Source organism: Muntiacus reevesi, chromosome 3 (assembly GCF_963930625.1).
Source record: "Muntiacus reevesi chromosome 3, mMunRee1.1, whole genome shotgun sequence".
Classification (NCBI taxonomy): Eukaryota; Metazoa; Chordata; class Mammalia; order Artiodactyla; family Cervidae; genus Muntiacus; species Muntiacus reevesi.
This window is the reverse complement of record NC_089251.1, coordinates 34,060,078-34,075,117: the sequence shown is the minus strand read 5'-3', so window position 1 is coordinate 34,075,117 and position 15,040 is coordinate 34,060,078. Positions and strand designations below refer to the sequence as shown.

Genomic DNA, 15,040 nt, shown 5'->3' with positions numbered 1-15,040 from the left:
AACAATCAAAGATTTCCTGTGGGCGTTGGAGCCCCAGTTGATCCTGACTCTGCCATGGGGCTGACACGCATGTCACCACCCCCTTCTTCAGGCGTGGTCCTCTGAGGCCACTTCGGCAGCAGGATTGGTGGTGGGGGTGGTGGGGGGGGTGGGGGGGGTGGGGGTGGCGGGTGGTCAGTGGGGATCTGCTCAACCTTCTCATCAGGGACATTCCCTTATTTTTCATCCAGCTCTTTTCATTGCAGACTGAGCCTGTTCAGTTCTTATTTGACTGCCTGTCTTAAAAATAACCTTTTGTATATTTGAAAAAAGCCATCACCCCAAATGATCCCTCAGCTTCCTCCTTTCCAGGCTTCATGACTCCTTCAATCCTTACCTCTAAGTCCCAGTCTCTCTCTTTTAATCCTTCTGTTTTTCTTCTCTATCATTCCTTTGAATTTCCAAATCATTCCCCATCTCCTCACTTTCCCCGCTGGTAACAAAACAGGATGAGGGAGACAAATACCGACAGGGCTAGTCCTCACTTCAACCGCTAGACGTGTGCCATGAATGCTTCTGGGTTAGAGAGAGGCATGCCAAAGGAACCCTACTCAGCAATCAAGAATGAACTTGTCATACACATAACAACAGGGATGTATGTCAAAATAATTTTGCTGGGTGAAAGATGTTAGACAAGAAAAGAGTACACGGACTTCCCTGGTAATCCAGTGGCTAAGATTCTGTGCTCCCAGTGCAGGGGACCTGGGTTCAATCCCTGGTCAGGAAACTAGATCCTGCATGCCACAACTAAGAGTTTGTATGCTGCAACTAATGATCCTGCCTGCTGCAATAAAGATCAAAGATCCCATGAGTCACAACTAAGACCTGGTGCAGCCAAATAAATAAATAAATATTTTTTTTTTTAAAAAAAGGGAAAAGAGTACATCATCTATGGCTCTGTTTCTATAGAGTTCTAGAAATTTAAACCTAATCTATAGTGACAAGAAAGCAGGTCAGAGGTTACCCGGGTCCCAGGAAGTGAGTGGGGTAGAGACCAGAAGGGGCAGGAGGGAGGGATTGATTATAAAGCAGCATAGGGAAACTTTTGGAGGTGATGGATATATTCATCATCTTGATTGAGGTAATGGTTTCATAGGTATATGCATATAACAAACTGATCAGATTGCACCCTTTTAATATGTGCAGTGTGAAAGTGTTAGTCACTCAGTTGTGCTCCACTCTCTGTGACCCTATTGCCTGTAGCCCATTAGGCTCCTCCATTCATGGGATTTTCCAGGCAAGAATACTGGAGTGGGTTGCCATTTCCTTCTCCAGGGGATCTTTCTGACCCGGGATTGAACCCACGTCTCCTGCATTGCAGGCAGACTCTTTACCCTCTGAGCCACCAGGGAACTGGGACAGTGTACTTAGGTCAATTACACCTCAATAAAGCAATTATTTAAAACAGATATGCATAACAGAAGCCATACAGCAAATGGAGGCTTCCATGGAAGGAGTCATATAAGAAGAACTGGTACAGAATGGGCATTTTAAATATTTGCATGTCCACAATGAGCTGGGCCTGTGGCCAAGCATACATGTATGTATGTACCATTTCTGCCATGTTTCTCATTTATTCACTCAGGACCGTATCTCATATGCTATTGCTATCATGGGTATGTCAGAAAGTCATAAAGCCCAGCTTGGTTAAAGGTAACCACAGAAGTCTCTGTAATCTTTTTACAGGTTTGAGATATGAACATGGGTATCTGTGGGTGATAAGCCCTCCAGAACACTAGCGGAAGCCAGGAATGCCCTCTTTTCCCCTCTCCCTAGCCAAGTTCTTCCCACGCTTCAAGCTCAGAGCAAGCCGTACCTCCCCTAGGAGCCTTTTCTCTGGGTTTGTTTACCCACACCTCCTCCCTTTCCTTTTTCAGTCTTGGTGTACAGAGCCATGCTTTGGGAGCTATGGGACCAGGGATCCTCTTCCAGCTTTGCTACCAATTTGCTGTGGAGCTCACCCAAGTTATGGCACGCTGCTAACCTTGAATTTTTTCATCTTTATACAAAGAGGCAGGACTAGATGTTTTCTGGGATCCCTTCTGGGTCTGTACCTGTCTGTAACTAGACTGCCCAGTTCACATTTTACACTTTTCTGTTTTCTGAGTACAAAATCATTTCAGTCTGCAACATTGCCAGAAACAATACTTCTTCCCCACAAGATTATTTCCTATTGGTTTAGGCTCCTTAACTAGACAGCAAGCTCTTTGTGGGCAGACATTTAGTTCACTTGATTTGTAAAAGCCATGGGGCTCAGTCCTTCCCAGGTGCTCAGTGAATTCTTGCTAATTGATTGATAGAAAGGAAGTTTGATCTTGAATGAAACTTTGAAACAAAATACCCTAATGACCACCAACTTTTTTTTTTTTTGCATACATATTATAAACTAGGTGGGTTATTGTTATCATTGAATCTTTGTGACATCCAAGGAAGTAGGTACTATTATTATGTCCATTTATAGATGAGGAAACTCAGGTTCAGTGATCCTAAGTGACTTGCCCAAGGTCACACAGCCAGCAAGGCTGGGGGCTGGACATAGATAATCTAACCGCAGGTCTCATTATCCTGGTGGCTCTGCTGTGGCATTCATCTCTCTCTCTAGGTGAACTCATCTTTTTCCACACCATGCCACGTGCCACAGTGCAGATAAGGAAGGCTCACAGAACGATGCTCCATCCTTGCTTACTTAAGCTGGCTAATGGCTTGCTGTCCTTTCCCCTAACACGGGACCTCTGAGAGCCTAACAAGAAGCTGCACGTGTCAGCCACTTCCCCTGCCACTCCATGTTCTCACGGAGGCAGCAAGAAGCAGTGAAATAGAAAAGGCAGTTTAAGAGAAGTGAAGCAAGAAAGGGGAACGGGGCTTGAACGTCAACAGACTAAAGAATCAATTCCCGGTTAATGAAGCCTGAGCTCTATAATCATAATAATAAAAGCATAATGATCATAATAATAATAATGGCAATATCAGCAACTAGATGTTGATATTTCGGCCCCAGGCAGCCCAATTTTTCACAGAAAAATGAGTTCTTCCTGCTTATGACGCTGAGGAACTGACATCGCTTCCTGTGGCTCAAAGACTCAAACCTAGCGAGCATGGGGCCCTCCTTACCGTGTCTGAAAGGAATGCTGCCTGTAAACAGAGTGAGTCAAGCCGGTTCTGTCTCCCTGGTGATGTGACTGCAGCAACCCTTCTACAAAGCAAAGACCCAGCACACTCTGTGCAGAAAATCAATGAACTCTGTCAGGCATTTCAACTTTAATTATCTGGATTGTTGTCAACCACAGAAATCCAAGTGAAAACAAACGACTGCCTCGATGTTTTAGGGGCTCTACCACCTAACTCCGCAGTGTCAAATACAGCCTTTTCCGAGTCCAAGACTAGAGGCTCAGAGGTGAGGAGAGAGAAAGAAAGGGTGGCCCTCTGTGGGGCCCTGCCGTGTGTTACCGGGATGCTGAGAGTCACCCACACATTCCACTCTGGCCTCCCCTGGGTGGTGAGGTCAGCTGAAGTCAGCAGGCTGCATCCTGGGCCCCGGCTGCCTGCCTGTCATCCAGCCACCCTCAAGAGCTTCCTCGCACTGCCCTGAGAGGTGCTAACAGTGCAGCAGGCAGAGCGAAGGCTCTGATTCAGCTGTTTGATCCTGGTTTCTCTGGGCACTTGCTCTTGATGACCCTGGGCTGTTCAGGGAACGGTTTATGCCTCTGGGTCCTCATCTCAAAGTGGGCGAGGCCTTCAGGAGGTAATCCATGTGAGGGGCAGCTCGGGGCTGGGGAGCAGAAGCGCTCTGTGCACAGCCACTACTGCTGCTCACACGCCACCCTTCTCCCCTCCCCATCTCTCAGCCTTGCTCTCCTCTGTCCCTCCGGTACCCACGTCTACTCACCGAGCCCTGGCCCCTTCCGTGGCTACGTTCAGTCCCGCCGTCTCCTCCCGGGTGCCGGTGGAGAAGCCGAGGATGTTGGGGTTGAACTTCTTCAGAATGTCTTTGAAGGGGGAGATGGAAGAGTCCACAGGTGAGTGGGAGATGAATGTACAATGTTGGGGCACAGGTGTGGACAGGATGCTCCTTGTTTTTTCAGGGTGGGCTGACTCCCGCTCCTTACAGATAACCTTCTCTTCCCTCGCTCAGGGGAGGGTCCTGGCCACAGCGAGGGGTTGTTATGGCCACAGTGATGGTGCTTCTCTGTGTTGCTACTTACTGGGCAGTGTGGTGTGGGTCCCTAAGTCGCCATCCCCTCCAATGCTGGGGAAGAGAAAGCACATTTGTTAAAATTACCGGTCGTCGTGTTTCTGAGTCAGAACCAGAGAGAGTGCCCCAGGGCAGGATTCCCATCCCCCTTAGGACCAGCATGAGCATCAGGGCATCACCTTGCATTCCAGCGCTGAGCCATGAACACCTGGCCTCATCTCTGACAAGTGATGGGAAAATATACCACCCATGCCTCTATGGGGAGCATCATCAAGAGAGATGAGAGAACAGCCTCACCTCCAGGAGAGTCCTCTCCAGGATGTGGGGAGGTCACTGGAGTTGCTGGATCGGGCTCCTACTGCTGTCTGAAAAAGGCAAAGAGAAGGCTATACAGCTGGGCTGGGTCAGGGGCAGGCTGGGGGCACTGGGGAGAGCCCCTCCGGCCCTGGTGTTGCAGCTGGGACCTGGATTTACCTTTTCTGAAAATGGTACCAGTTTTTCTCCAGGCCGCTTAATCTCTGAGTTGTCCTGACTCCCCAACCTTCCACACACAACCAGTAACCAAGTCGTGGAAGAAGCAAGATTCTTCCTCCTCAACTTCTCTGGCTTCTGACACTTTCTTTGTGCTCTCTCTGCCATACTTGCCGGTGAGACTCTCATCTCCTCGCCGTGGACAGTTCTGGCCTCCATTTGACCCCAGCCCCCAATGTCTCTTCCCTTCTCACTTGGTTGCCCACCTGCTCTTCCAAGCACACCTGCTTCTTCACACTTCCCCTGACTCTGACCCTTCACCAACATTCTGAGCTCACCACGACCTGGTTTCCACTTTCCTTTCTTGTTCACTCCCTCCTTTCCTGTCCACACACCTTCAGGTCTAAACAAGCTGACCTGAAGCATGAGAACCTCGGGGCAACGTATTAACAGCCACTCCATCCCTTCCCAGAATGCTAAACTTCCTCCTTTCTAACCCTTAAGTCTCCAGTTCATTCCCTAAGACTTTGGTCAGCTTCTACCTCCTCCATCAAGCTTTACCTAAAGGCCCTCAAAAAAGAGAAATTTCTCTTTGAAACTTACAAAAGTAAGTGAACCAGTGAAATAATACAAGGACTTTTTAGTTCAGCTTTCCCCATGTTCATATGAAAATTAAGATGCACTCATACATATCTGGGGAAGTTGTTTTTCTATAGAAATGAATACCTGATTTCAAGAGTCCTATTTGTCACCTATCTGGATATGTATCTCCTTCAGTGTAAGTTTTTTATTTCCCCAGTTGGACAAGTTTCAAGAGGGTTAAGACTACATCTCATACTTCTTTTCCCTCTGAAAAGCTAGCAGACTGTCTCACACATAGCAATAGCGAAATCTTCGGTTGGCCAATATAATTCCTTTAGTGAAACTATACTATGTGCAGGAATTGGGTCCCTTCTGCCCTGAAGAACACATTTTTGAATGGGGTGAAGGGGAGCTGGGCAGTATGTGGGTAGACCCACCACCCGAGGAGTGAGTGAGGGAGATGAGTGAGGAAGTGAGGGAGATAAGTTCCCTAGTAATGTCGGGCAGACTTGGATAAGTACCTTAGCACATACAGATGAAATGCCTGGGAACAGGGGGGGAGAAGGGATGGAATGGCTTTGATCTGTGGCTGGAGGGAAGTCTCATGGGAAGAGGTGGTGTTTGAGCAGGGCTGTGGAAGGGTGGAGTGCAGGGCTTCTAGATTGCCTGGTGATGTCTCGTGGCTGCCTGACTGTGTTTCAGTGCCGGACACATGTAGGTTCTCGACAGGGTCAGCTAGATGCTGAATGCAGAGCCAGTGTGGAAGAAGAGTTGATTCCTGGCTCAACTTAGTACTCACAGTCAGCGAGTCACCCAGAGCAGCCACCACTTTGATATCCGCTGGTCGGAGCTTATGGACTAAGGAGACAGGCAAAGAGATGAATGGTTGGCAGAGGTCTTCCTTTTAAACTATTAACCTGACCAGAAGTCTGAGATTCTGTTCTCATCTCATCCATCGCCATTACACTTATTTCCAGCTTAAGGCTTTAGAAAATTTGTCTCTTCCTTGCGTCCAGAGCAACCAAGGTGCTGAAGGTAATGGGCTAGGTGGCTCTTAGCCATATGGAGAGGAGCCCAATTCATTCTTGAGGGGTCCAAGAAAGTTCCAGTTGTGGGGATCAGGAGCACAGGCAGAGAGGACGCCCATCCCTGACTGTACCTACCTCACTAGGCAGAGAGGCCTGATGGGTTGCCATTAGGAATAAGTTGAGATGAGAAGTATGGTTTGTGGAGTACCTGGGAGCCCAGCAGTGCTGAAGGCCAGCTTGTCATGGGCTCCCCAGGATCAAAGTCTCCAGTGCACAGCAATCAGCGAGGCCTGCTCAAGGCTCCGAGATGTACTTGTAGGTTCTCCCAGCAACCTGACACTTAGTCCTTGACTGAAGGGGATGATGACGTTTATACTCACCTGACGTGGGGACACTGTTGGAAGGATTCTGCTCCGTACACAGGAAGTCACTGCCCCAGTTCTAAATCAACGAAAGCAAACACACAACAGCAGACACTCACGGTGCAGGAAGGTTAGCCCAAGAGTTAGCTAAGGAATTCTTCCTCCACACACAGTTGTTCCCTGAACATGCTGCCTTGATGAAAACTGGCAGAGGCAGCTGAGGGACACTGGCATCCAGGATATAGGTCATTGATTCTTTCATGTTAAAACCAGGGAAGATCCCCTGGAGAAGTGAATGACAACCCACTCCAGTATTCTTGCCTGGAGAAGCCCACAGACAGAGGAGCCTGGTGAGCACAGTCCATGGCGAGGCAAAGAGTCAGACACTACTGGGTGAATAACACATTCACTTTCACTAATCTAGAATTTATCCTAAGATTCTGTACAGGCACCAACATAAACACAAATGCCTCCTCAATCTTCTTAGTTCCAGTCTCCACCAAGAATTCCTTAGCTAAAACTATGTCACTGTAGAGGATCATGTGAGGCAAAGAGCTGTGGGTTGTAGATGGAGTGAGAGGGGAATCGGAGAAGAGAAAAAGGGTGTTTGCCACCTCCCCATGCACCAAACAGTGCTTGGGTCTCGTCCCCAGGAATTCTGACTTTGTCTGGGGTGGCACCTGGATTCGACACCTTTTAACTGCTCCCCAGGTGATCATTGGATAGAGTTTGCAAACTCCTGTCTTAGATCTCCTCGCCATAGGGCAACCGCAGGGTTCCACATGGGTTTAGGTGGTGGTGTTTAACGTGAAACTAATGGACACTAATTACAATGCTAGGACCAAAACAATAATTACAATATTTTTAGGAAAGCAATATGAAATTTTTACAAATGCAAAGTTTCTAGTTTCTGCATATCATTTCCAAACGTGTGTATGCCTTTTTGTGTATTTAATAGCCAACCAGTTCCTTGCATATGTATAAATTAAAGTCTATAACTTGGATTTTTTTGTTTTGTGTTTTAGTTGCTAAGTCATTTCCAATTCTTTTGCAACCCCATGGACTGTAGCCCACCAGGCTCTACTGTCCATAGGATGTCCAAGGCAAGAATACTGGAGTGAGTTGCCATTTCTTTCTCCAGGGGATCTTCCCCACCCAGGGATCAAACCCACATCTCCTGTATTGGCAAGCAGATTCTTTACCACGAAGCCACCAGGGAAGCCCATGATCTGTGTACTTTTAGTCACGTTCTCTTGACTCTAGAATACAGATCATACTTTCCAAGTGCTGGAGGAGGGGATGAGGTAGGAAGCAGATGGCACAGAAGTTGAGAGAGAAACAGACATCCTTCCCTAGTGTCTCAGACAACCGCACATCCCCAGAGGGGCTTGAGGGACAAGCCCAGTGCTGAGTGCACAGTAGGGCCCCACACATAGGTGTTGTCTGGTTGACTGATTCTCTAGGTGTGTGGTTGCCAAACCTTTGGAAGTTTGTCTCTTTCATCTGACCAGAGGCTGATGTAGACACACCTTGTTAAAACACACCTCTCACAAGGGAGCAACAATGCAACTGCCTTTACATATTATTTGCTTAATCTGATGTAAATGAGTTTATTCCAAGGAACTCCTCAATCAGTCATATTGATGGAGTCCTCCTTCTGTGTGGAGGTTCTATTGAAATCAAGAACATGTTTGTGTGTAGATGACAAATATCCAGAGAAGATGCAATTTAAAATAATTCTACAGCCATGAGTGCTTTAGAAACATCTCAGAGAACTGATGAGCCAGAGACAAGTCCATCCCCTTCAGACGAACAGACGCAGGTTGGAACTGGAGCACGTTCGTCTGTCCCAAGGGAAGAACTGCTTAGGGTGCATAGGCTGCACCCTATGCCAGGGCACCCAGATCGCCTGCAGTTCTTGGGAAATGCAGGTCCTGAGTCAGCAGGACTGGGGTGCCACCCAGGACTCTGCATTTCTAACAAGTTCTCAAGTAATGTTGACGTGGCTCGTCTGGCTAATTTAAATAGCAAAGTATTTTTTTTTAAAATCACTTTGTATGCCTGAGTTTTTCACTCTTCCAGCAACAGAAGCAAAGGCATGTGAGACTAAGATCCAAGACAATGGGCCAGAACCACTTTGTTCATCAGTGTATGTATATCTGGCACTTAGCACAGCACCTGCATCATTTAGGCATCCAATAAATACACACATTAGATCAATAAATAAATGCCTAACTGACAAGATGCAGCTGACATTTCAGTCCTAATGGATTTGGGTCCACGACTGGCCTGAAATAAGCCTTTGTTGGGCTAATGTGAGCTGAGAGAATTCAGAGAGGCTGAACGGTGGCATTACTCCAGCCATGAAGCTGGTGTGGCCTGTATCCCAGAGCTGAGCATCTGACAGTTCTTCAATATTTTCATGTAAGTTAGTTTCAGTGCTTCAGCTGGCTTATAAAAGGTCTTTCCTCAATCACTCCTGCTACTCCCCCATCCATTTTCCACACTAGTCAGGGAGCTCTTTTAAAAAGGTGAACCAGATTACATCACTTTCTTCTAGAACCTCCAACAGTTTCCCACAGCTCTCCACCAAAGTCCAACCTTCTTTCTCAGGGGTTCAGATTCTGTATGATTATGCCCTTGATGACCCCACTTATCATGACCCCACTCTCCACTTCATTCGCATGCCTATAGCCACGCTGACTTCTTTCTCCCCTCAAATACACCCAACTCAGCCCCAGTTCTGAGCCTCTGCAATCACTGGTCCTGGTCACAGCTCATCAGAATGTGCCTTCCTTATCCCATCACACTTTCTCAAGACTGTCCTTACTCTCTGACATGACTATGCTTCGCTGTCTATTGGATGCCTCCTTCAGTAGACTGTAGGGTCCGTAAAAGGGATGGGCTCCAACTGTCGGCTCTACTGCTCTATCTTCTTGAAACAGTGCCCGACACACAGTAGGTGCCCAGTTTAGAATGACCTCTAACTCCTGAGGAAAGAACTATGCCTGACACTACTCTGAATCCCTTCTGGCCCCTAGCACAAGACTCAGCAAACCATAGGTGCTCAACTGACACTGGTGGTTGATTCCCTGTCCAGGTGGCCGACAGATGTAGCCTGGACCAAGCCTGTCCCGCAAGGCCTGGTGTGGTCCAGGATCTTCCAGGCCATCTTTGCAGCAACTGTCCCTAAAGCCATGGACCCTAAAACCTCAGAGCTAGAATGATTGACCTGAACCAGACAAGCCCTAGAGACCAACCGGCATATACATCAGCTTCCTGGGGGCCCAGCCCCTGGAATTGAGGCTCTCTTCCTACTCAGCTCCCACCTTACAGGAAATCGATGTGCATTATACTCACTGCCTCCCCCTCATCCCTTCTTCAAAGGCTGAGCTGCCTGATCAGAAATGACGTCTGTGCGAAGGTCAAAGCAGACTGATCCACAGGCACTTCCTCTAGTTGGTTGCTGACGTCAGGTAAACACTTGAGAGCAAGTTAGGACAATCCTGGGACTCTGTGGTTCAGGAGCCTTTGTTTCACATTCCAATTTCCAGTAGGTAAGAAGGTATGTTTCTGCTTAAGCTACCTCTCTGAAATCTGCACCACTCCCTGAGTCGCTGGGGGCGGAGGGCGGAAATGGTTTGTCTCTGAGAGAGGCAGACACGTGTCAGGGGTTACCTCAATGACTGGCGTGGTGGGGTATGTGTAGTTACTGTTCCGGGGGGTTCGCAGGAGGGGCTCAACCTAAGAGAGGAAAAGAAACCACAGGGAAAGGTTACCTGACAGCCTGGAAGATTGCTTAGGAAATATTAAGTACTAACAATCCTGTCCTCTAGGTTCATTTAACATGATTCTTCTGCATTTAAATAGAAAGAATCATACAGACATAATTTCATTCATTCCCTAGAGGGTTTTACATAACAGCTTTGACAAGGGATGCACAATAAAAGGACTAAAAAGGGTTCCATCCACGTTCTTTTCAGGGTTCTGGGCTTTTCTTTTCACCCTGACAATGGAACATCTCCCTAATCATCAGAATGACTTTCTCTCCTTTGTTGTTGCTCTGGCAAAAGATTGATATTACAGGGATCTTTTAGTCTCCAAAAAATGTTACGATCACCAGTGTATTTTAACATCGGTTGCTATGATTTTGCCTCCTCTGAGTTATGTCCCTTACCCGTTTCGGGTTGGTTTCACACACGCTGGTTGCATTTTTTTCTCATGAAATAGCCTCTTCATTCTCTGCTCACCTATCTATTTCACCATCGGTTTCATACATGCCCAGTCAAGAACCCAGGTCTATCCAGTTGTGGGTGATAAGTTAGTCAAAGAAGGAAGAAGGAAGTAGACAGAGAGGTAGCAGGGGAAAGCAAGTAATGAGAAAATGTGGAAACGATAGTGAAGCAAGAAAAAGTCTGTAAGACAGAGATCAGCCCAGATAGCCCAGGGCTGCCAACACCTTCACAAGTCATGCTCAGTGGAGTAGAAGGGCCATGGTCTGAAAATCTGGGAATAATATGGGAGTAAGTAGGAAGAACCAGAATGTTGGAGGAGATGTCACTGGGTATCTGTTTCAGGGCTTGAAAGCCTATTGCCCATCTGCTTTATTTTGGCCTGAAAGGTGTTTTATTTTTTTATTTTTTTTTCCATTTATTTTTATTAGTTGGAGGCTAATAATTACTTCACAATGAAAGGTGTTTTAAAAGGAGGAGAGAAGACGACAACTCTGAATGTTGCCACAAGAGGTGTGTACCCTTCGGTTCTGCCCTACCGCTGTCTCTTGTCCATCCCACCCACACAGTCATGTTCCAGCCTGGCATTGCATCTGAGTTTCCAACCCTGAGTGATCCCGCTTTACAGATGAGGGGCCACTGAGGTGCAGGGTGGAGCAGGGACCTGCCCCCGGTGGAGAGCAGCGTTGAGGACAGAGTGGGGCCTGACCCATCAGGCCTCCCGTCCAGCAATGCCCTCATTCCACTGCTCACACTGGGGTCAGGCCTGCAAAAGACCTGCTGCCCAGACAGAGGGATGAGCATGTGGTCTCAGCGATTAGCTTGGAGAATGAAATCTACATGCACAAAACCCAAACCCCCAGCCCTCGGCACAGACCTTGCCCTCTGGGGCATGACACGCCTCTCCTTTGCTCTGAGTCCAGGTGTTCCTAGCCGAAACACGGGCCAGAGGAGCACTCAGGGCCAAGGGCAGGAAGTGTGCCCTGGACCATCTGCTACAGTGCAAGGTGAGAGAGACCTTACAGTGGCATGTCGCCGTGGTTAACAAGACTTGTCTCCGGCCAGTGCTATTCAGTGTCCCCTGTCCCCTGAGACTCCCTAGCAGCTGAGGGCATGTAGCATCCTATAAACAACTGACTCACCTTTATAAAACCCCATGTGTTCAGAGCTCTGTTCTAGGTGCTGGATGAAGGGAGGATCCAGAGACATACAATTCAGTGAGGCAGAAAACATGACAAGTATTGGGTAGCGAAGCATCAAAGAACAGTGTGTCCAGTAAGTGTAGTAATTGCTGAGGAAGGACTGCAAGATCTGGGGATGTGTGGTCCTTAAAGATGAGACTCAGTGGGAGGTAGGTCACTCCTCATTATTCTCCCCGCACTTCCCAGGACCCTGATTGAGCACAGGGCCTGGGAGCCAGAGCTTTTCTCAGAGTAGCTAGCATAAGGGGAACCGGAGGGCAGACTCCACCTGCCCTTCTGGATGTGCTGAAAGTCAAGCCAGGGAGTTTATTTCATCACATGATCCAGGGGGAGAGGGAAGGGCCAAAGGGGAGAGACTGACCTAAGAAGTCAGAGGTCAGGGAGACACTAGAATTGGTGGGGAGTGAGGTCAGAGAAGAAACAATGAGAACAGGTCCAGGACAGGGCCAGGCAAGAGGCCCGAGTGCCTGGGGCCTGTTTTATTGATTGTCGGCTGCATTGTGCATACATGAATCAGACTGGGTGAAAGGCCTGGAGCTCAGCAGAGGGAAAAGGGAGTCCACTTAGTCTGCTGGCTCTCCTAGGCTAGGCTGGTAACACCAGTAAGCAGAAAGCTAAGCCCACTGAATGCCAGCACAAGGAACTATCCTCCTCGGTACAGCTGGGAAAAGACGGTGCAGCCTGCCCGGGGGCAGAGCCTGATCAGCCACTTGATGTGTCAGCGACGTGAGTCAGTGGCTGCCGGAAAAGGGCATGTGCGTCCTGGCCGTGTTAACAGGTGTAAACCTCCACAGTGAAGGAGAGCTCGTGGTCTTCTGTTCTGTGCTGCTCGGACCAAACCAGGTGTGTATAGTCAGGCCCGGGCACCGACATAAGTGGGGGTCACATTCCAAGGACTCATACCTACTATACGAGGCAGGGTTTGGAATACTTGTCTGCCATACATGGTTGAGGAAATTAGAGAAGATCCAGGGAAGGGTGGTAGTGGTAAAGAGGAGGAGGACATAGGAGTACCCACTGACATTTCTATCCCATCTCATCATCCCAAACCAAACATGACCTACTAGGCTGATTCCACAACCTGTTAATGGATAGCGACTTAACTGTTAGTAATGCACTGCCTTGAGAGTGCGGAGGTTTAAGTAGAGACCATAAGCCTCTGCTTGCCTTGGGAGAATGTGGTACACGCGTGCTAAGTCACTTCAGGTGTGTCCAACTGGGCGACCCTATGGACTGTAGCCCTCCAGGCTCCTCTGTCCGTGGGATTCTCCTGGCAAGAATACTGGAGTGGGTTGCCATGCCCTCCTCCAGGGGATCTGCCCAACCCAGGGATTGAACCCACATCTCTCATGTCTCCTGCATTGGCAGGTGGGTTCTTTACCACTAGTGCCACCTGGGAAGCCTGGCAGGATGTGGTAGAATAATTCAATTATATGAGAGATTGCATCAACAGGACTCCAAAGCCCTCCCCACTGAGATTCTAAGGTTATAAAATTCTCTGTTGCTTTATGATGGAAAGGAGCAGGTAACTTTTAACACACAAAGTGACGAGGACCTGAACTGGGTTGGTGGAAGTGGGAAGAGGAAGGACTAGGAAGGATTCTGTCAGGTGAGGTGCCTGACGTTTCACGCCTGCAGAACTGTGACCACCACAACAATATGGACAGACAGAGGAAGTTTTCAGGATTAGGGAGTCTGGGAAGACATCGATTTCGGTCCTATTTGACATTCTTACTCAAAAATTATTTTCTAAATGAATGTTGAGTTTGAGATGATGGGGTCAGGGCAGATTTGGGAGATTTGGAAGTCCAAAGCATTCAAAAGAGAATAGCCCCGCATACATAATGCTAAAATAGAAATATCACTAAACAATAAAGTAAGTATAAGAGAATCTAACAAATCTGTTTTTCTCAAGAGGAAAGACTGAATGATGAAGTATCACTTGAAACTCTTTGTTTGTCTTACTATGTCTTTCTATTTTGTTGGTACTCTGATAATATATTTTATCTGTCTTCTGGGTAAACTTTACATCCAAGGGAGAAAGACCTCTGAAGGGGTTAGAAATATAGCTCAAGTTTGGAGAAAAAAATAAGAAACGAAGATATAGGTTGGGGGATCCTGGGCAAGGAAATTTAACAGGAAACCCTGGAAATGGACAAATCTCAGAGTGAGGATAGTGTAGAGAAAGAGAAAAGAGAAGAGGGCTGAGTTATGAAAGTTGGAGAATGTCCACATTTTTGAGGCTGGGAGAAGGGAGGAGGGGTCATTAAAGGAGATGGGAGGGGGCAGAAACTAGAAAAGCAAAGCAGTCAAGGTGGTTTTCCATCCACGAATACAGGGAGGAATAAATTCATGGAGGAGGTGGTTAATTCTGACAAATGCTTTTCAAGGGCAAGAAAAATAAAAGCTGAAAAAGGACTCTGCTGGTCTTTGAGCCCATTTCTTCAAAGTCTGAGGAGGGGCCACAGGCAGCTGCCCTGAGTTAGGGAACGAGTGGGCAGAGAGGTGATGGGCGGCAGTAAGGGGACCACAGTCACAATTCACAGAGCAAATAAGCTAAAGTTGGCCGTAAAAATCACATGTCCAACCTGAAAGTCTAATAGAAATCCACAGAGCGCAGTTAAGTGCCTGACCTGGCTGGGCAGAATGCACTTGCCCTTGACTGGAGCTGGGGGAGGGGCAGGCAGGAAGTTGAGAAAGAAGCTCCCCGGTGCTTGCATCTGTCTCAGCCCCTCCTCCCCACTGGGACCTGCCTGTTGCCTCTATGTTTAGACTCAGCTAGGATTAAAATATGTGCTGCCTGGCCCCTGTCAGCTCACACTGAGATGCTGGTGGACTTTTATATAGCTCCATGGCACACTGCAGGGAGCAGATGGGACCTGAGGAGTGCAGGATTCCACAGTGCCTGGCGCCTTGAAGCTGGGCCGGCCAA

The 15,040-nt window shown here is 47.9% G+C and overlaps 1 protein-coding gene across 1 annotated transcript in view; it reads right to left on the bottom strand.

Annotated features, from left to right (window-relative positions):
- PLB1 (phospholipase B1) overlaps positions 1-15,040 on the bottom strand; it is a 119,382-nt gene that overhangs the window by 15,546 nt on the left and 88,796 nt on the right. The window contains exons 42-47 of the mRNA XM_065928785.1: positions 10,353-10,418; positions 6,693-6,753; positions 6,084-6,142; positions 4,529-4,596; positions 4,242-4,285; positions 3,926-4,025 (exon numbers count right to left, since the gene is read on the bottom strand). Coding sequence (XP_065784857.1) covers positions 3,926-4,025; positions 4,242-4,285; positions 4,529-4,596; positions 6,084-6,142; positions 6,693-6,753; positions 10,353-10,418 — 398 coding nt within the window. The remainder of the gene's footprint in view (positions 1-3,925; positions 4,026-4,241; positions 4,286-4,528; positions 4,597-6,083; positions 6,143-6,692; positions 6,754-10,352; positions 10,419-15,040) is intronic.